This window comes from Salvelinus fontinalis, chromosome 16, assembly GCF_029448725.1.
Source record: "Salvelinus fontinalis isolate EN_2023a chromosome 16, ASM2944872v1, whole genome shotgun sequence".
In the NCBI taxonomy this organism is placed as follows: Eukaryota; Metazoa; Chordata; class Actinopteri; order Salmoniformes; family Salmonidae; genus Salvelinus; species Salvelinus fontinalis.
This window is the reverse complement of record NC_074680.1, coordinates 43544877-43561346: the sequence shown is the minus strand read 5'-3', so window position 1 is coordinate 43561346 and position 16470 is coordinate 43544877. Positions and strand designations below refer to the sequence as shown.

The 16470-nt window shown below is 45.3% G+C and overlaps 1 protein-coding gene across 2 annotated transcripts; it reads right to left on the bottom strand.

Annotated features, from left to right (window-relative positions):
* Nucleotides 1–765: 765 nt before the first annotated feature.
* Nucleotides 766–4333, bottom strand: LOC129813213 (gastrula zinc finger protein XlCGF7.1-like). Of its 2 annotated transcripts, none has more exons than XM_055865490.1 (4): nt 4146–4333; nt 3476–3720; nt 2380–2505; nt 766–2020 (listed from the first exon to the last, which is right to left on the bottom strand). In XM_055865490.1, the coding sequence occupies exons 2-4, from the start codon at nt 3573–3575 to the stop codon at nt 1245–1247; spliced, it is 1002 nt and encodes a 333-aa protein (XP_055721465.1). In that variant the 5' UTR covers nt 3576–3720; nt 4146–4333; the 3' UTR covers nt 766–1244. The 2 variants fall into 2 exon arrangements, with proteins under 2 accessions (XP_055721465.1, XP_055721464.1); XM_055865489.1 differs by having other exon boundaries at nt 3476–3707.
* Between the last annotated feature and the right edge of the window lie 12137 nt (nt 4334–16470).

Genomic DNA, 16470 nt, shown 5'->3' with positions numbered 1-16470 from the left:
TAACACAGCATCTTCTTTCAACATTCTCAAGTCGGAGGTTTACCGACTGGGCAAAACTGTCCTTTTGATCAGCACTCCTGTAATTGTCCAATACATCAATGTTCCTCAGCATGACAGCTGAATCAATGTTTTTTTTTTCTTCATGATGGCCTGAGGTTGAAGGTTCTATCCCTGGATCCTACTGTACACCTGAGGATCTGCTGGCTATAGCTAGTTTACAAGGTATGGACTTCTAGAAAGAATACATCCTAAACAGTGGTCAGAGTTCAACCTCCTGTTCCTCCTTTGCGTGCCACACCCTCTCCCATTTATACTGTATGTATGGGCAGATTTCAAACAAATGGCATCAGTAAGTGTTGTGGTGCTTATAAACACGAAAGGGAAGGTTTTGGTAGATGAAAAAAAAATATATTAGATGGTAGCACTCGCAGATGAGTTCACAGCTCTTTCATACGGACTCTTTATTTATTTTATTTGGCAAGTCAGTTAAGAACAAATTCTTATTTTCAATGACGGCCTAGGAACAGTGGGTTAACGGCACAGGCAGATCAAAGGCAGATATTTTTACCTTGTCAGCTCGGGGATTTGATCTTGCAACCTTTCGGATACTAGTCCAACGCTCTAACCACTAGGCTACGCCTCTGAAATATCTATTTACATAAACAAACGGGTCATTGATTTACTACTAGCTTCAGTGCAACTTTAATAAGAGTATTTTTCTGTGGTTGAAATGTATCCTAAATCAAAGAGGGAAAAACATCTGAATTCAGGGTAAAGACTTTATTATCAGTATAACTCATAGCCAATACAGTTAGGCCTACATAACAAAAATATATAATTTAACAAAGTTTAAAGAGTTCCATATAGCATCTAATAGCTTTTAATTCAAATATGTATCAATCCTTTAATGCATTATTTGACTATTTCCCTTTTACACACCTTTAGCAACATTACACAGTTAACCCCTAGATGTTTCTCTCTACTTTCCTTTTGATTCAATGTCCTTAAGTCAGGTTAAGCCATTGGAGATCACCACAAGCATTTTAGAATGTCCCCCACTTCTTCTATGAATGCCATTATGGGGGTAACTAATCTCTGCAAGTCCAAGCATTACTTATATGGCTTCTCTCCTGTGTGCCCACTGATCCACTTAAGGAATTAATTGAATATGTGCATCAGTCATATGTAAAAGCTTCCCTACTGGTGATGTCTGACTTAAGTTAGTATGTTAAGAACAAGGGTCTCTACAGTGAGATCAATGGTAAGGCTTCTCTCCTGTGTGTTCGCTGGTGTGATTTCAAGTTACTTTGTTGAGAGAAAAAGTCCCCACATTCAGAGCAGCAGAAAGGTTTCTCTCCCGTGTGCACCCTCTGGTGAACCTTTAGCTGATTCGATGAGGTGAAGCGCTTCTCACAGTCATGACAGGAGTATGGCTTCTCTCCTGTATGTATTCTCTGGTGATGTTTGAAGCTACCCACATAAGAGAAACTCTCCCCACATTCAGAACAATTATAAGGCTTTTCTCCAGTATGCACTCTCTTATGAACAGTTAGATGGCTTGGTGAGGTGAAACCCTTCCCACAGTCAGAGCAGGAGTAAGGCTTTTCTCCTGTGTGAATCAGCTGATGACGTTGCAAGTCTCGCAGATAGGAGAAACTTTTGCTGCAGGTAGAGCAGTGGTGAGGCTTCTCTCCTGTGTGTGTTCTTTGGTGACCTTTCAAGCCACTCAGTTGAGAGAAACTCATCCCACAGTCAGAGCAGTGGTAAGGCTTCTCTCCTGTGTGCACTCGTTGATGAACTGTTAGATGATGTGACGCAGGAAAGCGCTTCCCACAGACAGAGCAGGCATAAGGCTTCTCTCCAGAATGTTTTCGAAGGTGTCTTTCAAGATATGATGGGAATGGGAAGCTCTCCTCACAGTGTGGGCAGTGGTGAGACCCCTTAGCTTTGCTCCCTTCCTGATGTTTCTTCCCCGATGCAGGAAATGTCTCGACTTGGTCAGAGGAGTTAGAGGTCTCTCCTGGGTGAATGACAACATAAAAACAGGTGAGCAGGTGCAGCACACTTTATTTAATTTTTATTTAACCTGGCAAGTCAGTTAAGAACAAATTCTTATTTACAATGACAGTCTACCCCGGCCAAACTCGGACGACACTGGGACAGTGTCTCTAGCACTGAGATGCAGTACCTTAGACCGCTGCGCCACTCGGGATCCTACATCCACAATCATTGGATCAAATTAAAAATGTTTCCAATAAAGCAGTAGTGAAAATGGGTATAGAAAACTAACCTGCTAGTGTATGGAGAGTACTATTGAAGTGGGGCTAAGTAGGTTTCTCTGGTTGAAACTAGAATGCTACATTTCCTTTCACTTCTTACCGTGATCAGATTCTCCAATGTCGTCTTCCTCCTCTTCTTCCTCTTCTTCTTCTTTTATGATGACATTCAGGCCCAGTGTTTGACTGCTGTTTGACGGCCCCACCGATGTCATCTCTGGACTCGCTCCTGTGTGAATGAGAACATAATAAATTATGTCAAAACGGTGTAACTACATCATCTTGCATTGACTCAAGGGAATAAAAACAAATACTAAAACCATGTAACAAAGTGGTTGGCGGTTGGCATCTAAATAACCAAAGTATGTACTTTAAATCTGCCTCGCTCCATCAACAACAGCCTAAAAATAGTGTCTTAAAAATACTGAAATTAATCTGACTCTTGACTAAAAGGAAAGTATGAAAGCCAGCTGGCCTTGAGGACCAGAACACCACTGGGAAAGGGGGATATCTAGTCAGTTGTCCAACTGAATGTTTTCAACTGAAACATGTCTTCCGCATTTAACCAAACCCCTCTATCAGAGGTGTGGGGGAGCTGCCATAATCAACATCCACGTCTTCGGCGCCCAGGGAACAGCGGGTTCACCGCTTTGCTCAGGGGCAGAACAACAGATTTTTACCTTGTCAGCTCGGGGATTCCATCCAGCAACCTTCCGGTTACTGGCCCAACGCTCTAACCACTAGGCTACCTGCTGGTTACTGGCCCAACGCTTTAACCACTAGGCTACCTGCTGGTTACTGGCCCAACGCTCTAACCACTAGGCTACCTGCTGGTTACTGGCCCAACGCTCTAACCACTAGGCTACCTGCTGGTTACTGGCCCAACGCTCTAACCACTAGGCTACCTGCTGGTTACTGGCCCAACGCTCTAACCACTAGGCTACCTGCTGGTTACTGGCCCAACGCTCTAACCACTAGGCTACCTGCTGGTTACTAGTCCAACCACTAGGCTACCTGCTGGTTACTGGCCCAACGCTCTAACCACTAGGCTACCTGCTGGTTACTGGCCCAACGCTCTAACCACTAGGCTACCTGCTGGTTACTGGCCCAACGCTCTAACCACTAGGCTACCTGCTGGTTACTGGCCCAACGCTCTAACCACTAGGTCCAACCGCTGTTGATAAAACCTGCTCTCTTACCTGGGTAATCATCACATTCCCAAATCTTCACTTCCTCCTCTTCATCTTTCGTGATGATATTCAGCAGGAGTGTTTGACTGCTGTCTTCCACTGATGCCATTTCTCCTGCGGTGCCCAGGGATGTTGTCAGTCAGGACCCAGTCAGTATATTCTTTGACTCAGTGTGGAGAAGCGGTAGAAAGCTCCAGGATGGTTATCCTCACTGTTCCAAAATGAAGTCCAAACTAACAACCTGGAAAATAAGTCTGTATGAGATGCACGACAGTTATGTAATTTGATGGCTTGCTTGCTATATAGCTAGTTAGCACACAACACATCCCATATTTTCTGATTTATTCAATGTTGCAACGCAAACTTAGTTCCCTGTCCCGGGCCTTGGTTGGCTAAGCAACGAAATAAAATCTACATGCGCAAGGTAGCTGGCTAACGTTAGCTATTTTGGTTTTGGGTTTTAGCCAACATATTTCGCTAGCTAGCTAGGTTAGCAGCTACATAATATTTGGTTTAGCTAGCTAACGTTACATATTTCCCTATGTTGCTTACTTGCGGGGGAAAAACGTTATGTGGCGACATTGTTTGTTAGCTTTAGCTAATAGTTGAGTCTCAAACGTTAGCGAGGCCTTCCCTGGCCATTTGCCCTGCAACAGATCCGCAAGCGACGGGTTCTTACCTGAGGCCTTGTTTCGCAAAAATAGAATAAGAAAATATTTTTTGTTGACTGGTTGAAGTTATTGTTAATTGTTTAAATTATATTTATGACCTAACAGCTCCTCTAAAATAAGAACCAGAACAAACGCAATTGCAACTTCCTCGTTTTCTATCTCGAAATAGTAGGCGTTCTGCCAAACTACACTTAATGTAGACACACGCCACCTGTTGTCCGGGAGTGTATTTTTCTTCTTCGGCGATGTTAAATGGTGGTTGGCATCCAATAAATGTTGCATTACCACCTACAACTAGATTGAGCTATACATCCATTGCAGCGGGAAGTAGGGGTGCTGCACTGGGCCTTTAATAGTCTTGTATTAGAGGACCTGCAGTGCGTTGAAGAAAAATCAAAACACACCCAACCCCAAACTACTTTCGCAACAATGTATAAATCCCTTATGAAAACGTAAATAAACAAATACCCTACCATCTAAACCTACACTCATTAAAAACCCACCACCCTATTCCACTATTTAAACCTATCTAGTCCTACCTCAGGCCAAGGCCTGGAAGGACGGGACACCACCACTCAACACAACCTGTAACTCTTCTGACATCAAATCTCGTGCACCCAAATACTTCTCAGCAGCTGCCACAAGAACCTCTATTTTCTGTGACCTGCGGTACGGTTTATAACCATTGCTATGAACGCTAAAAAGTAAATCTTACTGTAGCATATATCACTCGTTGGCCTATCGCTCTGTACTGGCACAGATCTACTACTCACATGAACCCTCTCAGGATCTCTCCCCCTTGACCCATCTTCCTTTACTTTTTTCACTGCCTCAGCATACAACACCGTCTGCACTATTCTAACCCTGGCAACCTCAACCTGCCGTTCTCGCACCAGACATTTCTGATCCCCGGCCCCATGGGCACCCCTACAATGAACACATATCGCTTCATTCTCCAATACTATACATTCCATTGTCTCATGTCCTTCTGCACACTTCTCACACCTCACTCCTACACACTGGTGCCACATGCCCATAATCTTGACACCTGTAACAACATAATGGATTCGGCACAAAAGCTCATAGGGGATAACTGAAATATCCTAAGTTCACTTTGTCGGGCAAAGATTCAACATCAAAACTCAAAAGAACAGACAATTAATTACTTCTGTTTTACCACTCATGCCACCCTGTCTGCATCGCACCAAACAAAGAGCATCACAAACACTGGGAATCTTCTCCTTCAGTTGGTCCACTGTCACATTTACCGCTACCCCAGTAATCAACGGCATCTCTTTTCCCCATTTGTTTGGCGTGGAGCGCCTTCTCCCTCTGACCGGCAGAAGCACAACCTATTATCACAAGATCACTTCGGGTTACCTTCACCGATCCCACAGCACCAAACTCCATTTTCACCCACTCTGAAACCACATATGGATCAGCCAAAAGGCATGAGGTCAATTTTCTCAAAACAATGTGGACTTATATTTTTATCCTGACCATCGGTGCCTCAGGCTCCGAGAACGTCACCACACCTGCTAACGTCGATAATTCACCCTCACTCACTTCCATTTTGCCTCCAGACCTTGATATGGCTGCGTATGGCTCACTCTGCTTACACTTTCCACCATTCTTCCTCGACAAACCATCTCCCGCCATCTTCTACTGATTTCAAGCTCACCCTCTTCGACCTCCTCTGCCACTCTTTTTCCCTCCATTCCTCATCCGTATTCTAAATATAAGTCTCCTTATGATACTATTGCACTTTTCCTAACATCTCGTTCTTGCCCCATCTCAAGGAACTGCATTTTCCTTCCCCTACCATGAGTCAAAGTTCAGCGTGCGGGAGTGTGAATCACATGCATACTATAAAGAATTACTCAGATTTAAGTAATTTTATTTGTAACATGAATGTGATATTACACTCTTCTCATTCGAAAGTGAGGTCCGTGTGGAAAGAAGATTTTGCACACACACACACACACACACACACACACACACACACACACACACACACACACACACACACACACACACACACACACACACACAATGACCCAGCAGCTAGTTTAGCCAGAGCCTTATTGACCACCAAGTTCTAAATGATGAAGTAATGTAGGGACTTGTTGTCCAAGGGCCAATAGATGGCAGTCATTGTTCTGTAAATCGACTCACTCTTGATGAATGTTGATTTAAAGATGAACCCATCACCTTGATTGGTCTACAATTGCACGGTGAACAGTGTCTAACGACCTCATTCCTGTTGGATATAATCGCAGCGTCCTGTGAATTGTGCCCGATTGACTTGAATGGTTTGCTTTTCTTCTGTTAAACAAAGACATACATCCAGGTCAGCTATGATTACCATCTGTGTGGTGATTGTATTTGGTTCAGAGACTCTGTTGGGTGTAGGTGGGTCGTTCCACAAAAAGAGTGCCTTTGGTATTTTAAGTAGAAATTGTGCACCAATATTGAGTTTTAAAAGTCTGTTATATTTAATGATGATATTTAATAATATAGACCACATGGAGAATTCAAATCAATCAAGACTTGCTAAAGTGCCAAAATTCAGCATTTTGACATGTACATCCGTTAATATACATTACAGGTCAAAAGTTTAGACACACCTATTCATTCCAGGGTTTTTCTTTATTTTTTTTTACTATTTTCTACATTGTAGAATAATAGTTTAGACATCAAAGCTATCAAATAACACATATGTAACCATGCAGTAACCAAAAACAGTGTATAACAAATCTAAATATTTTAGATTCTTCAAAGTAGCCACACTTTGCCTTGATGACAGCTTTGCACACTCTTGGCATTCTCTCAACCAGCTTCATGAGGTAGTCACCTGGAATGCTTTTCCAACAGTCTTGAAGGAGCTCACACATGTTGAGCACTTGTTGGCTGCTTTTCCTTCACTCTGCTGTCCAACTCATTCCAAACCATCTCAATTGGCTTGAGGTAGGGTGATTGTAGAGGCCAGGTCATCTGATGCAGCACTCCATCACTCTCCTTCTTGGTCAAAAATCAATTTCACAGGCTGGAGGTGTGTTTTGGGTCATTGTCCTGTTGAAAAACAAATGATAGTCCCACTAAACTCAAACCAGATTGGTTTGCTTCTACATACTGGGCTTATAGAAGCAGGTACCCACGTGCCATCTCCTCATTGGTTATACCCACGTGGGTGATAGAAAGACAAACTGTTTTGCAGGTAGTCCTGGTAATACAATGAAAGTTTAGATGCGATCACCATATAATTTAAACGATGACTGGAAACGATTCGGTTGGCCGTTTTATGTGTGGATTAATTGTCGGAGTAGAGATCCTTGTGCATTTCAGGTAAAATAACAACTCAATGTTTATATCCCAGGACAAATTAGCTAGCAGCAGCAAGCTAGCTAAATAGGACAAATTAACGTTAGCTAAGAAGTGCAAGCTAACTAGCTAAATTATCATACATGTTTAATGTTTTTTGACCTATCCCCAAATTAATGTCATTGGTTCAGAGTTTGTTTTGATATTTTATTAACCTGTATGTCATGATCATGTTTGGTGTGGGGTGCAAAATACATTTATGCACGATAGCGCACGATGGCGCACGCGTGCAGCCGGGTTTGGCAAGGTGTTATATTTTAGCCATTGGCAACGACGCTTGTTGACACTCACGAGCAGTGTGGGTGCAATAATTGATTAACATAGATTTCTAAATGTATTGTAATGAAACAGGCAGGGAGCAGGTCTCGAACCCTCGACCTCCTAGCCCGAGGTCCGGCGCGCTATCGACTGTGCCGCAAAAGCATGCTCAAGCGGCAGAGTCGATTTCCGCGCTTATAAACCCAGGGTCGTTACACTACTCCCTCCTTTCAAAGAGCGCGTCCTCGCGCTAGCTTGCGACTTTACGTCTTACAGGAACGCGCTCACCGGCCAAGCACACGCACTGTCGTGGATGCGAGGTCCGATCACTTCCGACACCAATGTAATGAAACAGGCAGGGAGCGGGTCTCGAACCCTCGACCTCCTAGCCCGAGGTCCGGCGCGCTATCGACTGTGCCGCAAAAGCATGCTCAAGCGGCAGAGTCGATTTCCGCGCTTATAAACCCAGGGTCGTTACAGTATTTTGCGACGCGAGCGGTGTGGTCAGCCTATTAGAGGGATATCGCGACGGAAGAAGTCTGTTGTAGCCCGCTCGTGCTGTTACGTCGGCAGACGAGTCGTCATGGATCAGCAGGGCTCCGTGTGGTATATTAGTCCAGGCCAATTGGCAAAATAGGTATAGTGGCCAAAGAATTTGTCCGATGGGCCTCTTCCGCTAATAGTCCGATATGCTCTAGCCGGCTAGCAGAGGGGCATTCAGGGGACGTCGCGACGGCTAGCCTGCCTAAGTATGCTGCAGAGCTGTCTACAAAATACATTTGATTAGTTCTTCAAAGTAGATAAGGCTCACTAACTCTATCCCGCTCTCTCGTCGTTGTGTTGTGCGGTTTATGTCAAAGTTGGTCCGTGCAATACGGGGTCCTTGGGACGTCCCGCCCCCCATTGAAGTTGTCATTTTAAATCGTAATGTTAAGGTTAGGCAAGGGTTACACTTATGGGTTGAGAGTAGGGACGACTCAGTGATCCCGTTAGCACTGCCAGGAGACACGTCATACTCATCGTCTACATCTCTAATGCCGCGTTCAAAAACTGGGAATTGCGAACTGGGAAATTGCCGGCGTCCGAAAGTTCAAAACAACTGGGAACTCGGAAAAAGACGAGCTCCGACTGGGAACCGTTATTTGATTTGAACCGTTATCCAAATCGGGAATCTGGACCTCTTTCTATAGCTCCGACCTGAAGATCACTTACGTTATGATTTGACCTAGTATTTTTTGTTTTGAACGAGGACTAAAGCACAGATACTGGGAAATTCTGGGAAACATTAAAGTTGTACCTTTGCATGCTGGAATCGCCCTTATTAATCAATGTTGTTACGCTAATTTAGTACCATGACCCGGGCCTTGGCTGGCTAAACAACGAAATAAATGGCAAGGTAGCGAATGTTAGTTAGTTCGACGGGTGTTTAGCTAGTCCCGATTTGGCGATGCTATCCAGACAAGGGATAACATCGGGACTAGACTTTTTTTTAACTTAGTTTAGCTAGCTACACATTTCCATATTTTGCTTACTTGTGAGCAAAACAAAAATAGTATGTGGTGATATTTTCAATATATATTTTTTTGTTAACGTTAGCTCGCTATCTAGGCCTTGCCTGGCCATTTGGACTGCAACACTCTTCGAGAGGGGGTTCTTATCCGAAGCCTTGCTGCGCTAAAACGGAACCAGAAATGCTTTTTGTAGACTGGGTGAAGTTATTTGTTCATTGTTTAATGGGTACAGTGTCATTTATGACTTGGCATCTCTTTTAAAATAAATATCCATAACAAACGTAACAAACTTCCGCATTGTTTTTTTCGACAAAAATCACGTGGGATGATTGAATTACTCTTGTTGCAATCATTTTATTTAACATTGGATTCTTCATTCCTGTGAGGTCCGCTAACAGAACAAGATTTTGCACATACAAAGAGCCTGCAGTATTTTCTACACAATGAGTACTTTTAGTAGTTCCTTAGGACAGGTCTCACCTCTTATCTTTGAACTATTATTTATTTATTAGTGACAGACACCGTTATTCAAATATCTATGATTAACTCTACTGCCTAAATCTTATAGCCCAAAAAAACACCATCTAATAATATAAAGAAAGTCGTAGCAGTTTTAGTTAAAAGCCCATCTTTTATTTAAGCAGACTTTAACACCTCTACACTACCAGGGGTCGGGAGGGAGAACCCGGAGGGGGCGGATAGGTCAGGTAGGTTCTACCCGTCCTGTCTAACGCCTCCTGCGGCCTCCTCTCCTGCGACGACGTCGGGACACCCTGGGGCGGCGGCGTCTGCGGACAGGTCGTCTGGAGGATCTGCGTCTTCTGGGCATTGTGATTGATGGATAAGACTTGTAGACGGGCCGTGTTCCCTTTTATAGGGCTCGAGTGATGTCATTATGGGATAAATGATGATGCAATAATGATGCAATAGCCAACTTCTACCGAAACAGTACAACGGAACAATTTGATTAGTGTAGTATTAGCTAGCTACGTAGTTGTCTTTGCTGTCTTTGTATCTAAGATAATTGTGTAGTTTAGAGTAATTATCTAGCCAGTTATCGAGGTTACCTAGCCAGCTCCACTTTCAAACAAAGTCAGCTAGCCAGCTATTTTTGCCGTCCTAACGTTGTCAACACTGCTAGCTAGCCAGCTAGCCAACTTCTACCGAAACATTACAACGGAACGATTTGATTAGTGTAGTGTTAGCTAGCTACATAGTTGTCTTTGTATCTAAGATAATTGTGTAGTTTAAAGTAATTATCTAGCCAGTTATCGAGGTTACCTAGCCAGTTATCGAGGCTACCTAGCCAGCAACACGTTCAAACTAAGTCAACAACGCAGCCACTGCTAGCTAGCCTACTTCACCAGCCAGCAGTACTGTATCATTTTAATCATTTTAGTCAATAAGATTTTTGCAACGTAAGCTTAACTTTCTGAACATTCGAGACATGTAGTCCACTTGTCATTCCAATCTCCTTTGCATTAGTGTAGCCTCTTCTGTAGCCTGTCAACTATGTGTCTGTCTATCCCTGTTCTCTCCTCTCTGCACAGACCATACAAACGCTTCACACCGCGTGGCCGCTGCCACTCTAACCTGGTGGTCCCAGCGCGCACGACCCACGTGGAGTTCCAGGTCTCTGGCAACCTCTGGAACTGCCGATCTGCGGCCAACAAGGCAGAGTTCATCCCAGCCTATGCTTCCCTCCAGTCCCTTGACTTCTTGGCACTGACGGAAACATGGATTACCACAGATAACACTGCTACTCCTACTGCTCTCTCCTCGTCTGCCCACGTGTTCTCGCACACCCCGAGAGCTTCTGGTCAGCGGGGTGGTGGCACTGGGATCCTCATCTCTCCCAAGTGGACATTCTCTCTTTCTCCCCTGACCCATCTGTCTATCGCCTCCTTTGAATTCCATGCTGTCACAGTTACCAGCCCTTTCAAGCTTAACATCCTTATCATTTATCGCCCTCCAGGTTCCCTTGGAGAGTTCATCAATGAGCTTGACGCCTTGATAAGTTCCTTTCCTGAGGATGGCTCACCTCTCACAGTTCTGGGTGACTTTAACCTCCCCACGTCTACCTTTGACTCATTCCTCTCTGCCTCCTTCTTTCCACTCCTCTCCTCTTTTGACCTCACCCTCTCACCTTCCCCCCCTACTCACAAGGCAGGCAATACGCTTGACCTCATCTTTACTAGATGCTGTTCTTCCACTAATCTCATTGCAACTCCCCTCCAAGTCTCCGACCACTACCTTGTATCCTTTTCCCTCTCGCTCTCATCCAACACTTCCCACTCTGCCCCTACTCGGATGGTATCGCGCCGTCCCAACCTTCGCTCTCTCTCCCCCGCTACTCTCTCCTCTTCCATCCTATCATCTCTTCCCTCTGCTCAAACCTTCTCCAACCTATCTCCTGATTCTGCCTCCTCAACCCTCCTCTCCTCCCTTTCTGCATCCTTTGACTCTCTATGTCCCCTATCCTCCAGGCCGGCTCGGTCCTCCCCTCCTGCTCCGTGGCTCGACGACTCATTGCGAACTCACAGAACAGGGCTCCGGGCAGCCGAGCGGAAATGGAGGAGAACTCGCCTCCCTGCGGACCTGGCATCCTTTCACTCCCTCCTCTCTACATTTTCCTCTTCTGTCTCTGCTGCTAAAGCCACTTTCTACCACTCCAAATTCCAAGCATCTGCCTCTAACCCTAGGAAGCTCTTTGCCACCTTCTCCTCCCTCCTGAATCCTCCTCCCCCTCCCCCCCTCCTCCCTCTCTGCGGATGACTTCGTCAACCATTTTGAAAAGAAGGTCGACGACATCCGATCCTCGTTTGCTAAGTCAAACGACACCGCTGGTTCTGCTCACACTGCCCTACCCTGTGCTTTGACCTCTTTCTCCCCTCTCTCTCCAGATGAAATCTCGCGTCTTGTGACGGCCGGCCGCCCAACAACCTGCCCGCTTGACCCTATACCCTCCTCTCTTCTCCAGACCATTTCCGGAGACCTTCTCCCTTACCTCACCTCGCTCATCAACTCATCCTTGACAGCTGGCTACGTCCCTTCCGTCTTCAAGAGAGCGAGAGTTGCACCCCTTCTGAAAAAACCTACACTCGATCCCTCCGATGTCAACAACTACAGACCAGTATCCCTTCTTTCTTTTCTCTCCAAAACTCTTGAACGTGTCGTCCTTGGCCAGCTCTCCTGCTATCTCTCTCAGAATGACCTTCTTGATCCAAATCAGTCAGGTTTCAAGACTAGTCATTCAACCGAGACTGCTCTTCTCTGTGTCACGGAGGCGCTCCGCACTGCTAAAGCTAACTCTCTCTCCTCTGATCTCATCCTTCTAGACCTATCGGCTGCCTTTGATACTGTGAACCATCAGATCCTCCTCTCCACCCTCTCCGAGTTGGGCATCTCCGGCGCGGCCCACGCTTGGATTGCGTCCTACCTGACAGGTCGCTCCTACCAGGTGGCGTGGTGAGAATCTGTCTCCGCACCACGTGCTCTCACCACTGGTGTCCCCCAGGGCTCTGTTCTAGGCCCTCTCCTATTCTCGCTATACACCAAGTCACTTGGCTCTGTCATATCCTCACATGGTCTCTCCTATCATTGCTATGCAGACGACACACAATTAATCTTCTCCTTTCCCCCTTCTGATGACCAGGTGGCGAATCGCATCTCTGCATGTCTGGCAGACATATCAGTGTGGATGACGAATCACCACCTCAAGCTGAACCTCGGCAAGACGGAGCTGCTCTTCCTCCCGGGGAAGGACTGCCCGTTCCATGATCTCGCCATCACGGTTGACAACTCCATTGTGTCCTCCTCCCAGAGCGCTAAGAACCTTGGCGTGATCCTGGACAACACTCTGTCGTTCTCAACTAACATCAAGGCGGTGGCCCGTTCCTGTAGGTTCATGCTCTACAACATTCACAGAGTACGACCCTGCCTCACACAGGAAGCGGCGCAGATCCTAATCCAGGCACTTGTCATCTCCCGTCTGGATTACTGCAACTCGCTGTTGGCTGGGCTCCCTGCCTGTGCCATTAAACCCCTACAACTCATCCAGAACGCCGCAGCCCGTCTGGTGTTCAACCTTCCCAAGTTCTCTCACGTCACCCCGCTCCTCCGCGCTCTCCACATTACAGGTCAAAAGTTTAGACACACCTATTCATTCCAGGGTTTTTCTTTATTTTTTTTTACTATTTTCTACATTGTAGAATAATAGTTTAGACATCAAAGCTATCAAATAACACATATGTAACCATGCAGTAACCAAAAACAGTGTATAACAAATCTAAATATTTTAGATTCTTCAAAGTAGCCACACTTTGCCTTGATGACAGCTTTGCACACTCTTGGCATTCTCTCAACCAGCTTCATGAGGTAGTCACCTGGAATGCTTTTCCAACAGTCTTGAAGGAGCTCACACATGTTGAGCACTTGTTGGCTGCTTTTCCTTCACTCTGCTGTCCAACTCATTCCAAACCATCTCAATTGGCTTGAGGTAGGGTGATTGTAGAGGCCAGGTCATCTGATGCAGCACTCCATCACTCTCCTTCTTGGTCAAAAATCAATTTCACAGGCTGGAGGTGTGTTTTGGGTCATTGTCCTGTTGAAAAACAAATGATAGTCCCACTAAACTCAAACCAGATTGGTTTGCTTCTACATACTGGGCTTATAGAAGCAGGTACCCACGTGCCATCTCCTCATTGGTTATACCCACGTGGGTGATAGAAAGACAAACTGTTTTGCAGGTAGTCCTGGTAATACAATGAAAGTTTAGATGCGATCACCATATAATTTAAACGATGACTGGAAACGATTCGGTTGGCCGTTTTATGTGTGGATTAATTGTCGGAGTAGAGATCCTTGTGCATTTCAGGTAAAATAACAACTCAATGTTTATATCCCAGGACAAATTAGCTAGCAGCAGCAAGCTAGCTAAATAGGACAAATTAACGTTAGCTAAGAAGTGCAAGCTAACTAGCTAAATTATCATACATGTTTAATGTTTTTTGACCTATCCCCAAATTAATGTCATTGGTTCAGAGTTTGTTTTGATATTTTATTAACCTGTATGTCATGATCATGTTTGGTGTGGGGTGCAAAATACATTTATGCACGATAGCGCACGATGGCGCACGCGTGCAGCCGGGTTTGGCAAGGTGTTATATTTTAGCCATTGGCAACGACGCTTGTTGACACTCACGAGCAGTGTGGGTGCAATAATTGATTAACATAGATTTCTAAATGTATTGTAATGAAACAGGCAGGGAGCAGGTCTCGAACCCTCGACCTCCTAGCCCGAGGTCCGGCGCGCTATCGACTGTGCCGCAAAAGCATGCTCAAGCGGCAGAGTCGATTTCCGCGCTTATAAACCCAGGGTCGTTACACTACTCCCTCCTTTCAAAGAGCGCGTCCTCGCGCTAGCTTGCGACTTTACGTCTTACAGGAACGCGCTCACCGGCCAAGCACACGCACTGTCGTGGATGCGAGGTCCGATCACTTCCGACACCAATGTAATGAAACAGGCAGGGAGCGGGTCTCGAACCCTCGACCTCCTAGCCCGAGGTCCGGCGCGCTATCGACTGTGCCGCAAAAGCATGCTCAAGCGGCAGAGTCGATTTCCGCGCTTATAAACCCAGGGTCGTTACAGTATTTTGCGACGCGAGCGGTGTGGTCAGCCTATTAGAGGGATATCGCGACGGAAGAAGTCTGTTGTAGCCCGCTCGTGCTGTTACGTCGGCAGACGAGTCGTCATGGATCAGCAGGGCTCCGTGTGGTATATTAGTCCAGGCCAATTGGCAAAATAGGTATAGTGGCCAAAGAATTTGTCCGATGGGCCTCTTCCGCTAATAGTCCGATATGCTCTAGCCGGCTAGCAGAGGGGCATTCAGGGGACGTCGCGACGGCTAGCCTGCCTAAGTATGCTGCAGAGCTGTCTACAAAATACATTTGATTAGTTCTTCAAAGTAGATAAGGCTCACTAACTCTATCCCGCTCTCTCGTCGTTGTGTTGTGCGGTTTATGTCAAAGTTGGTCCGTGCAATACGGGGTCCTTGGGACGTCCCGCCCCCCATTGAAGTTGTCATTTTAAATCGTAATGTTAAGGTTAGGCAAGGGTTACACTTATGGGTTGAGAGTAGGGACGACTCAGTGATCCCGTTAGCACTGCCAGGAGACACGTCATACTCATCGTCTACATCTCTAATGCCGCGTTCAAAAACTGGGAATTGCGAACTGGGAAATTGCCGGCGTCCGAAAGTTCAAAACAACTGGGAACTCGGAAAAAGACGAGCTCCGACTGGGAACCGTTATTTGATTTGAACCGTTATCCAAATCGGGAATCTGGACCTCTTTCTATAGCTCCGACCTGAAGATCACTTACGTTATGATTTGACCTAGTATTTTTTGTTTTGAACGAGGACTAAAGCACAGATACTGGGAAATTCTGGGAAACATTAAAGTTGTACCTTTGCATGCTGGAATCGCCCTTATTAATCAATGTTGTTACGCTAATTTAGTACCATGACCCGGGCCTTGGCTGGCTAAACAACGAAATAAATGGCAAGGTAGCGAATGTTAGTTAGTTCGACGGGTGTTTAGCTAGTCCCGATTTGGCGATGCTATCCAGACAAGGGATAACATCGGGACTAGACTTTTTTTTAACTTAGTTTAGCTAGCTACACATTTCCATATTTTGCTTACTTGTGAGCAAAACAAAAATAGTATGTGGTGATATTTTCAATATATATTTTTTTGTTAACGTTAGCTCGCTATCTAGGCCTTGCCTGGCCATTTGGACTGCAACACTCTTCGAGAGGGGGTTCTTATCCGAAGCCTTGCTGCGCTAAAACGGAACCAGAAATGCTTTTTGTAGACTGGGTGAAGTTATTTGTTCATTGTTTAATGGGTACAGTGTCATTTATGACTTGGCATCTCTTTTAAAATAAATATCCATAACAAACGTAACAAACTTCCGCATTGTTTTTTTCGACAAAAATCACGTGGGATGATTGAATTACTCTTGTTGCAATCATTTTATTTAACATTGGATTCTTCATTCCTGTGAGGTCCGCTAACAGAACAAGATTTTGCACATACAAAGAGCCTGCAGTATTTTCTACACAATGAGTACTTTTAGTAGTTCCTTAGGACAGGTCTCACCTCTTATCTTTGAACTATTATT

Coding starts and splice junctions, on each gene's coding strand:
- LOC129813213 (XM_055865490.1), bottom strand. CDS start 3,575: ATGGCATCAGTGGAAGACAGCAGTCAAACACTCCTGCTGAATATCATC. Junction 2,506..3,475: donor GGAATGTGATGATTACCCAG/GTAAGAGAGCAG, acceptor TCATTCACACAG/GAGCGAGTCCAGAGATGACA. Junction 2,021..2,379: donor CATTGGAGAATCTGATCACG/GTAAGAAGTGAA, acceptor TCATTCACCCAG/GAGAGACCTCTAACTCCTCT.